This window comes from Wyeomyia smithii, chromosome 1, assembly GCF_029784165.1.
Source record: "Wyeomyia smithii strain HCP4-BCI-WySm-NY-G18 chromosome 1, ASM2978416v1, whole genome shotgun sequence".
In the NCBI taxonomy this organism is placed as follows: Eukaryota; Metazoa; Arthropoda; class Insecta; order Diptera; family Culicidae; genus Wyeomyia; species Wyeomyia smithii.
Genome location: NC_073694.1, coordinates 6,534,006 through 6,545,186, shown reverse-complemented (window position 1 = coordinate 6,545,186; position 11,181 = coordinate 6,534,006). Strand labels below are relative to the sequence as shown.

The window sequence follows — 11,181 nt, the reverse complement described above, 5'->3', positions numbered from 1 at the left end:
GGCGCCTTTTGATGCATTTCTGTATTCTCTAAAAGCAGCAAAATTCACCGGAATGGTTAAAAAGCTGTAACACCTTTTAAGGGCAACCATTTTGAGCTTTAGGGAAACTTTTTTTCGCTTTTGTCGACCAGTGTTATTGAATTTTTTTTAACACCGTTTAGTCAGATTAGACCAAGTGACATCCTTATCTATTCGAGGAAAATAAACTTCAAGTTAACTATTCTGTAAACTTTGAAGTTGTCAATATTTGTGCGCACTTTTTTTTTTGTATAAAAATTACAAGAAAAATACCGGAACGATGAAGATATAAAGAAAAAAAGTTATATATGTTCAAAAAAAATTTTTTTTCACAGCGTGTTTATTTTTGGAAGGACAATATTTTTCTCTACAACTTTGCCAGAGACACTATGCCAATCAAACAAACTGTTTCGGTTGTAAAAATATTTTAATTGTATAAGAGTGCTCTATTGGAGATTAAAAATATTTTTTCAGCTAAATCGATTTGTTTGTCTGGCATAACTAGTGTCTCTGGTAAAGTTGCAGAAAAAAATGTTGTCCTAAAAAAATATGCCCTGTGAGTTTCAGCGATACCAAAAATAATAAAATGCATTTGGGGCCATTCCTAAACTACGTGGTCATATTTTGATCCCTTTCAATCCTACTAACCCCCCCGTGGTCGTTTGGTAAGCCCCCTCCCTCCAGTTCCCCTCCAACTTTAACCAGGTGGTCTTTTTATTTGCCAAGTGCCCTAACGAAAAATACTCTGAACATACATGTGAGGTAAAATTTTGAAAAAGCAATTCTAATCAGACTGTTCCTGTTCGCAATACCGATAAAAATTGAATAATTGATTAAGTGAAGACGACAATATTTGTGTGACAAACTCGATGCGAGTGAAACTTTGGTTGTATGTTAGCTGATTCTACACTAACAATGATTTTGCCTTGGGCTTGAATTAATAATTTTTTGCCTATAATGTATGACGAACGGGCCTTTCAAAAATGCACTATTTCATTACCGTAACTGAATAATTAAATATTCTTCAAATCTCGTTGTTTTTATTTTTATTGTATTTTAATACTAATTGTGGATAGGCCCGTTATCCTGAATTTTCCAGAACAAATAAAGATAAATAAAGTAAAAGAAAACGCCACATCTAATTAAAAACAATCAGAAACTTTGAAGAGCAAAATGTTACTCATTTTGATTTTCATAAAAGAATTGATTTATGATCTTATTCTGCAAATATATGTATAATAAAGTATGTAAAATTTATCAAAAAAAATGTTAACGAAAACAGATTATTAGTCATTGCGCAAATTGTAAATAGAATTTTCGGTAATATCATTTTCTCAAAAACAAAAATAACAAATAGATAACGGTTGTTTAATTTTTAATAATATTTCATTATCTTTAACAAATAGGGTATCGAACGTCTTCGTCAGTGGTTTTCTTCGGCCCCATTTTGCATAAGATTGCTGAAGAAAAACTGCCGAAGAAAACCACTGACGAAGACGTTCGATACCCTATAATGATTTCATTACCTGAAAGTAATTAAAATACGCTATTCTGTTGAGTATATTCAGAATGATTTTCAATACAATTTGTTGTTCAGTATAAAAATAAATAAAATTTATTTAAACAGTTTGATCATCTACGATAAATTTTACAATTTTTTTGAATGTTGAACAAAATATAAACATCTTTCTTTCTTCTATCTGTTCACGAGCATCCAGGTCTTATATATTGTTTCCAAGACCAAGGCGTTGATTTTTTTACCGGTCATTGAGTATTGAAATATATTTTCAGGAAAAATGTCACAAATCCCCACGCATTGCAAAATAGAATTATTATTCTGTGGAAGTAAATGCCATATAAGGCAAAGCCTGTTTAAAACCGAACAAATATTTTCTTCGTTCGGGTAAATTTGAAATATGTTTCAAAAATTTGATCACAGCTAATTGCTGACAAATCGCAAACTTTCCGTGACACCTATGAATTATCAAGTCGTGCCAAGTAAATTTATTAATCAAAAAAAAAAAATGCGAAAGCTTTATTCTTGGTGGCAATAAAAAATCATAAGTCAGAAAAAAGACCACGTGGTCTTTTCGTCTTCTATGTCTACAGAGTTGATAAAATTGAATCTCTCACAATGTTCAAAAAAAAAAAACAAATGTATAATGAAAATACCGTAAGAAAAATAAAGAATGTTGAATCCAAAAAAAAAGTCTTCTATGTCTGACTTTTATTAGTAAACCAAATATCTGTTGAGATTTATTCAATTAAATTTATAGTCGCAACGAGCACAAACCAGAAAATAATGGAATAATGTGCATCGGAAATTTGGTCCGAAATTTCGCGAAATTTCGTAATCGTCGAAATTGGAAGTTTAATTTCGCGAAATTTTAGGCGGAGTTTAGCGAAATTCAACGAAACTTTTCGGTAATTTCGCGAAACCGAAATTTCGCGAAATTTCGGGAAATTTCGAGTTTTGCGAAATTATACGAAATCATTCGAAATCTCGCACAGCCTTATCAAACATATGAAACAACGACGAAAACTAACTGTAGGTATCAATCAAAATTTTGAATAAACAAATATTGTAAGAATAACAAGAAATTAAACAATGTCAATCGTTGAAAAATAGAATTTCTTGGAACATTAAATCTATCCAATCCTCAAGCAACAGCAGCAAGTGAGTGGGGTAGTGGACTTTACATGAACCACTCAAGTAAAATGCTTCATAACTATGTAGTGTGCATGTCTTTCTTCTGACCGACAGATAATATTATGAAGGAAATTTTGTCAGTTCGTGTCTTTCTTGCTGGCCTGTATAATCTTCATAGTACGTTTCGTTTACTTTCTTTAGTACTGAAGAGTTATTTTCCTAACTCAGACATCAGCGAGTATACTCAGCTTTAGCTTTTTTGGATTCAGGATTATTTTAAGGAACTTCGTTGTATCTTTTTTAGGTGTGTTTTAGCGCAAGTTTTCCAGACCGACGAGTCGCATAGAAGCATCGGCAGGACGACTTGTTTGTATACCGCCAACTTATTAACGACAGATAGTTTGGATCTTCGGTTAATTAAGCGGATAAAACATTTTTAGCAGCATTAAACTTTTGGTCACTGTTTGATCAACATGGGAGCGGTAGAGCAAATTACGATCGTATATCAATCCGAGGTAGTGGATATCTGACGATCAGGGAATATCGCTATCATTCAATCGAATTTTTTATTCGGCACCAAACTTCGATTGTTCCGATGTGGAAACACTTTTTTGTGTTTTTACTGCATTCACTCTTATTTTTCCATATGGTGAGGTAATCTACAAAAGCGTTTAGTCCAGTTTGAAGCTTTTTCACCAGTTGTTAAATTTTTCTGCTTTCGTACATTATGGCGGTACCATCGGCGAACAATGACAAAACCAACTCCATTTGTGGTAGTTCAGGTATGTCTGAAGTAAACAGGTTTAATATAACCGGGCCGAGGATGCTGCCCTGTGGAACAACAACGCTCACGTCGTAGGGGTCGTACATGTCACCGAGTACAGAAATCTGTGATTTGTGCAGGATGAGGTAGTTTTGGACTATTTTCACCAAGTAGACGGGATAGTAGTAGGCCTGTAGTTGTCGGATTAGATCCGAATCAGAAGTTGTACATTTCTGTAAAAGTTTCACATTCATTTTACGAAAGCTCTCGGAAAGCAGGTCCAAGCCAGCAGTTGCATGAACCGATGAGGTTCTGGTATCAAACGGAAGGTCCAATATCATTCGCAGAGTATTGTACTGGAAGGTTTGTAACTTCAGCAGGTGGTATGCAGCGCAGGAACCTCAGATTTGAGATGCGTAATCCATAACAGGGCAGATGATTTGCTTGTAAATTGCCAGCTTGTTAGGTCTGGATAGTAAAGAACGGCGGTTCAATAGGCAGTATAGAGAATTAATCAGCATCAAGCATTTGTTCAGGGTTCTCTCGACATGTTGTCGAAAAAGTAGTTTCGAGTCTAACAAAAGGCCCAGATAAATTGCCTCAGAGATCCAGAGGTCCGGCCAATATTAGTTTACAATTTTCGGGTGGGTTCAGCCTGCAGGTTTGCCGGCGCTTAAAAATAATGGCTGGAGTTTTTTGGTGATTTATACGGATTTTCCATTTGGTCATGTAGTCAACGTAGATGTTCAGGCAACGTTGCAATCTGCTACGGAGCTCCGAGGGCTTTCTACCTTTAACCAGGATTGCTGTATCGTCTGCGAATAGATCCTACAGGAAGAACCGGAATGTCCGACGTATATATATTGTACAGGGCCGAGTAGACTGCCTTGAGGTACACCAGCTGGGATACAAGAAACTGCAGACAGTTCACCATTTAGTGAGACTCGAAAGAACCTTTGATGAAGATAGTTCTGAATTACTTTTGTGAGGTAGTCAGGAACGCCGAAGTTGCACAATTAATACACTAGACCTTCATGCCAGACGTTGTCGAAGGCCTTTTCGACATTTAGTAGCGCCATGGCTGTGGACTTGGACACTTCTTTGTTTCTGTTAATGATTTGTTTCACTCTAAGCTGCTGATGAATTGTTGAGTTGCCCTTCCTGAAGCTAAATTGCTCAGGAAGAAGAATATTACTATCCTCGATGACTACTAACAGGCGGTCTAGCAGAAGCCTCTCAAATACCTTGCTTATAGATGATAGCAGACTAATGGGCCTACAGCTAGCAGGCGATGTGGGGTCTTTGACAGGCTTAAGGATGGGAATAACATCCATGGCACTGGATGGGAATAACATGGGATGGCACTTTTCCATCTTACCGGGAAATAATGCAAATCCAAACACTTGTTGAAGATATCGTTCAGTAGGGATAGTGTTCTATCACTTAACTTTTAAGGATGAGGTTGAAGATACCATCAAATCCGGGAGCTTTCATATTTTTCGTGCACTTAAGGTGAAACCTCTTTGAATCCAAAAATGGCCGACTTCGAATTACCACTTCGAATCTTCGAAAGCACAAGATTCGGAAATATTGAATGCGTTCCCTGTGAAAATGCTATTTTATGTTTGCTGTGGTAAAGCAAACATAAAATAGAAATTTCATAGGGAACGCAATGAGTATTTCCGAGTCTTGTGCTTTTAAAAATTCGAAGTGGTGACTCGAAGTCGGCCATTTCTGGATTCAATGAGGTTTGGCTGAGCGAACTTGGTTTATGGTTATGCGTTGATTCGGAAGCACTGAACAGGTCCTTTCGCCAAGGGCAAGTATGGTTTGGGCAACCTGGTTTTCGCTGGGCTCTGCATGTTGATACCGAGTGTTTCGGTGTTTAATAACCCCTCGTCTATGTAAGAGATAAAACGCTACCTGTTTGGCTGGCATCAATTCTGTACGAACCATTCATTCTCTCATTAGCAGTTAAAAGAGTAACATCGAATAAATCCAAATCTTTAAAAGACATTCTGTAGTTTAAATATATGAGAATCAAACATGGTGTCAGAAGCAATCGCGTGCTTCTAAGTGCATTTTCTTGGCGTCATCAATATCGCGAGTAAAGTGCTTTTCGTCGGTAAGTTCGTGAAAACTTAACGCGTCCAAACGTGTTCAAACACGTTGCGTCGGCAGCCATTATCAGAAAAAGTGACCAGTCAAAAAAACGATCTATTTCGATATGGATTCGGCGCAGTTCCAAATGTTCATGGAGCATCAGACAAGGCTTTTTAGCCAGCTTCTCGTGGGCATGCAACAGACTACAGGAGCAGCAACCAATGCTCAATCGTTCGGAGCAAACTTTTCAGTACCCCAACCTTCACCTTTAGTTCTGGATGGTGATATGGAGCAAAATTGGGATTTTTTTGTGAACAGCTGGAAAGCTTATTCCAATGCTGTTGAAATGAACCAATGGCCAGCGGAAAAAAAATGGCCAGAAGGTCAGTTTTCTGCTGTCAGTTAGTGGTGAACTTCAACTTCAACTTTGAGTTGACACCGGCAGAACAAGAAATTCCGGAAGCAGCGTTGACAGCTATTAAAAATAAAATAGTTGCAAAACGAAATATAGTCATTGATCGTTTGGATTTTTTCACCGCAGTACAGATATCTAGTGAAACGATCGATGACTTTACATCCAGGCTTAAAATTTTAGCAAAAATCGCAAAATTGGGAGTAATGGAAGAAGAGTTTTTAACGTACAAAGTCGTAACCGCTCATAAATGGTCCCAACTGCGCTCAAAAATGCTCACGATAACCGATATAACTATTAATAAGGCAATCGAAATGTGCCGAGCAGAGGAAATAGCAGAAAAACGATCGTTAGAACTAGGCCTTGCGATAAATCCTGAAGTGAACAAAATTATAAATCGAAATGCAAGATCACTTCGTTGTAAATTTTGTGGAGACCGACACGAGTTTTCAAAAGGATTGTGTCCTGCGCTAGGAAAACGATGTCATAAGTGTAAAGGAAAAAACCACTTCGAGAAGGTGTGCAAAGTAAACCGTAATCAGAATACAAAAAACAGGAAGAGAGTGAAAGAAAATAAACGGCAAGTCGAGTGAGTCAGATGAAGAGTTGTCCCAAAATAATTCATCTTCCGAAGAAAGCGAAGAAATAGAAATCGGAAAAATGGTTGACAATACAGAAAAAGGTGGAAGTGTTCTAGCAGAACTAGATATGAAGTTCGGTGATACATGGAAATCAATGAAGTGTGAGTTAGATACAGGTGCCAATACTAGCCTAATTGGTTGTGAGTGTCTTACTAAACTCAGCGGAGAAGTACAACCGCAGATGCTTCCGACGAAACTCCGCCTTCAAAGTTTCGGTGGCAATAACATCAACGTTCTTGGGCAGATAAAAATTCCATGTCGCCGCAAAGACAAAAGATACTCGCTAGTTCTCAAAATAGTAGAAGGTGAACATCGCCCTCTACTGTCAGCTAAGGCATCTCGAATCCTCGGTTTCGTAAAATTTTGTAAAACTGTATCGTTCGGCGGGAACAAGCCAACGGACTCAACTGAAAATCTTCTCAATGTGTACCGTGTTCAAGCTCAGAAGATAGTCGAAGCCCATGCAGACATATTTAACGGCTATGGAAAAATGTCTGGAGAAGTTTCTCTTGAAGTAGACTGCAACGTTCGTCCGACAATACAACCACCACGTCGCGTACCGATCGCTATGAGAGATAAGCTCAGGGCTGAACTCGCTTCTTTGGAAAAAGATGGTGTAATTTTTGAGGAAACCGCTCATACTGATTGGGTGAGTAACACAGTACTTGTGCAACGCGACCCAAACTTATCCAACATCAGAATTTGTTTAGACCCAATCCCCCTAAACAAGGCGTTAAAAAGACCGAATTTACAATTCGTCACTTTAGATGAAATACTCCCCGAACTAGGCAAGGCAAAGGTTTTTTCAACAGTCGACGCTAAAAAAGGATTTAGGCACGTGGTACTCGACGAAGCAAGTAGTAAGCTCACCACCTTTTGGACCCCGTTTGGTCGTTATCGATGGACTCGACTACCATTCGGAATCGCTCCTGCCCCAGAAATATTTCAAATGAAATTACAGGAAGCAATTGAGGGCCTAAAAGGCGTAGAATGCATAGCAGACGATTTGTTAGTTTATGTTGTTGGGGACAATTTAAAAGAAGCGTTAGCCAATCATAACCGCTGCTTGGAAAATCTTCTGATACGATTAAAGAAGCATAATATTAAACTAAACCGAACTTCCGTAGAATTTTATGGACACGTTCTGACTGATGAAGGAATAAGAGCCGATAAGAACAAAATTTCAACAATTCGTGACCGTGAGTACCCTACTCCTACTAATCGAAAAGAAGTGCATCGTTTTGTTGGCATGGTCAACTCCTTGAGTCGCTTCATTCGAAATCTAAGTGCCAACCTCACACATCTTCGCAAACTAATCTCTGAGACATGAAATAAACGTGAAAGGAAAAAAACTGTTCCTGAGGTCCGGAAACGAAGTGGCTAATCAGAGAAGAAAAATGATTGATTTTCACTTCGTTTTTAATTTGAACGATGAAAAGTATTAAACAATCTTTCAAAACAATCAAATTTAATATGTTTAGTAGAAGTAGATTCTTCTACATCCAATTGATCTTAAACAACAGGCGAGAGGAAAAGGACAGAACAACACTTGGGACCGTCATCATGCATAATCGAATGTGAGCCAAAGTTATCGTGCAGATGGTACTGCTGGTTACTATTATGGAGATTGAATCAAACTAGACGGACTGGCAGGTCTGCATTTGCAAATGTACCCATGCTGGGGAGACAAAATTCCACACCTCATACTAGAAAGCAGAGCGATAGTAAAATATGCAGATTCGACAGCTTGTCATCATGATTTCTTATATCGTTTTCCATACATATTACGATTCAAAATAAATATGTTCGGCCCAAGCAAGCCTTGCCACATTCCTCACATCGCATCGAACGTCAAATCAGAGCAGAAATGGCTTGCGAAAAGTCTCCGCAAAATTCCCTCGTCCTGGAGGGTGACATCCTGCGGTCGCACGAAGAGCAAACCCGACTGCATTTGGGTATTGAAAGTGCACTTAGAAACACCCGAAATCAGCTGGAAGCGCAAATCGGTGAAAACGGTGACAACATGTACGGTAACTTTATACTCTTGTGACGCAACAAATCATGCCTAAAAGTTTACTTTTCCCAATCACCCGAAAAGGTTCTCTTTGCTCATGAGACTCGTCACCCGTTTGCTGGCGGAAAAATCCGGACGCGATGCCGTTGAGCGTTTCGAGGAATTCTGTCGACTGGTTAGGCAGGAGTATTTCGTTTTACCAGACTGTGCGCTAAGAGAGATTAAAAATCCCGACCAGGACCAACGAGTAGCATTTTCCCGGGAAATCATTCGACAATTGCGCGTTCCGAAGCAATTGAATGACGGAAACTCAATAAAGCTGCAACCACGTATCGCACAGCTGGCCGTACTCTGGTCGGAAATCGGATTCGCCCTTCCACCGTCGGTTGAGTATTTCATCGAGCGTCAAATGGAACACATCCGACTTGAGCAGACCCAACCGGTCCGAAGGATTAACTTCTGGGGTGTCGTGCAAACGCTAGGGGGCAGTAGTTATTACGTTATTCAGCTGGAAAGGGATAATCTGGAGGCCTGTGAATTGGAATATCAATTATCGCGGGAAAAGTGCCAAATAGCCCGCGAGGTTCTCGGTGGGATTCTAAAAGCGTGTGTTTCGGACGATACAATCTTATCAGACTGGTGCGGTGCTGAATCGATGGCCGCAGATATGCTGGAAGAAATCCTAGAGGCTGCCATTCCACCAAACACTGATGAAGATCTGGCAACGGCTGTGGCGGCCCCGATGATGGAGGCCATTATCGAAGAAGCAGTTGACATCGCACAGGAACCGGAGGTAGAACTAAGCGTGATGGGCAGCTTGGATGTCGTTTCCTGCAGTGCAACGATTTCAGACGGTTCAGATGTTAGCTTAAACCAACTCAAGTTTTCCTCCGCCAAAGCACTACTAGAGGTAAAGCTGAATGTGTTACGGTATTTCGTCTGCCTGGATCCATTCGCAGGGGAAAAGTGGACGGAGCTGCCCGGTGTGAATCTGGAGAAAATCACAACTTCTCGGCGGATCAAAAAATACTTCAAGGGAGATTTGGAGGCCTCAATCGGAAGCGATGGTCAACGACTAGTGCAACGGGAAAATGACTATCTGCGTACAGTTTTAGCAAGAATAACGATGGATCAACGTGTCAGTCGGATGGGTGGTTCGGAGAACGGTGAGCTATTCACCGATCAAGACGTAAAAGTCTTCTACAAAGCAACTGGTTTCTCTCACGATTGGATTGCGAAAGGGTTCACCGGAGGCCAACCAATGCCGAGGATTCTGTGGCAAAAATCCAGTGTTTGGCCAGGTTCTTTTACTTATGACCTAGAACAAATTTACTTTGGTTGGGGGATGGAGACTGAAGATAATTTGGCAATCTAATTTCTCCCTCTTTGTTCTATTCTTGCAAAAAAATATGTAGTAAAACTCAGAATCGAATGTATGTCTAAGAAAAATGGAAGACTCCACTACTTTCGTGTTGATATTGTCAGACGCTCATCATGCAGCATTGTCATAGTCTTGCGTTTTCTTCTCCTATTCTAATTTCTGCACAGTAACAAGATAGAAGAAACTTCGCCTATCATATGAGTTAAGATGAACGTTGTTGAATTCAAAAAACGACCCACTTCGAGCCATCACTTCGAATTTTCAAAGACACAAGACTTGGAAATAGGTAATGCGTTCCCTGTGAAAATTCTATTCAATGTTTGCTGTGGTGATACAAACATAAAGTAGCGTTTTTACAGAGAACGCAGTTACAATTTCCGAGTCTTGTGCCTTCGAAAATTCGAAGTGGTGGCTCGAAGTCGGTCGTTTAGATTCAAAGACGTAACTATCGTAATTACAAACCGTTAACGCACTTAATTGAAGGGTAATATATACCAGCAACTGTAATTTTCATTATTTGTTATTTTGTTTTCGTTTCCCTTATTTGATATTTATTTTGAGGCTTCACAACCCTCACGCCATTTTGCAAAATTGTGGTCTATGATAGTTTTCATTTTCATTTTCGGGTACAGAAGGGGGCCGCAGGGCCAAGTCTCCAGTGCTTAAACACTTTCCATGCTGTACCAGTGGAGAGATTAGATTTGGCATCGCAGCATAGTAACCCAAGAGGTCAAATAAATTCTGCGTTGGAATGCCGTATAGTAAGACAAGGTTGAATATAGTGGATAGTCGAAGGGAACAGTGATAGTAGTTGCAGAAAGGTGCATGAAAAGAAAAAAAAGAATAGTTGTAGGTATCTGTGGTCGATGTTAATAAATTTCGTCCATTTGTAATATATGTTAGCTATGTGATATTTATATTTATATTATATTTATATTTATATTATCAGCGGGGGCCTAGTGTGGTTGGTAACGTCTCCGCCAACCACGCTCGACGCCTGGGTTCGAATCCCACCGCCGACATAGGTGTCGATGGTTGTGAGGTGGCGTGATCCACTCACAACCAACCCAACTGGTCTAGATTCAATCCTAGCCGACACCGGGAGATTTTCTGAGGCGAAAAATCTCTCCGGTCCGTTAATAAACGGGTCGTGAGTTAGGGTCCTGGGTGTGGAGTCGCCTCCCTGGGCGTCGGTGATT

The 11,181-nt window shown here is 39.6% G+C and overlaps 1 protein-coding gene across 1 annotated transcript; it reads left to right on the top strand.

The window, feature by feature from the left end:
- The first annotated feature begins 8,439 nt into the window (after positions 1-8,439).
- LOC129732941 (uncharacterized) lies at positions 8,440-10,055 on the top strand. Its single transcript, XM_055694417.1, has 2 exons — positions 8,440-8,612; positions 8,686-10,055. The coding sequence occupies exons 1-2, from the start codon at positions 8,455-8,457 to the stop codon at positions 9,974-9,976; spliced, it is 1,449 nt and encodes a 482-aa protein (XP_055550392.1). The 5' UTR covers positions 8,440-8,454; the 3' UTR covers positions 9,977-10,055.
- The last annotated feature ends 1,126 nt before the right edge of the window (positions 10,056-11,181 follow it).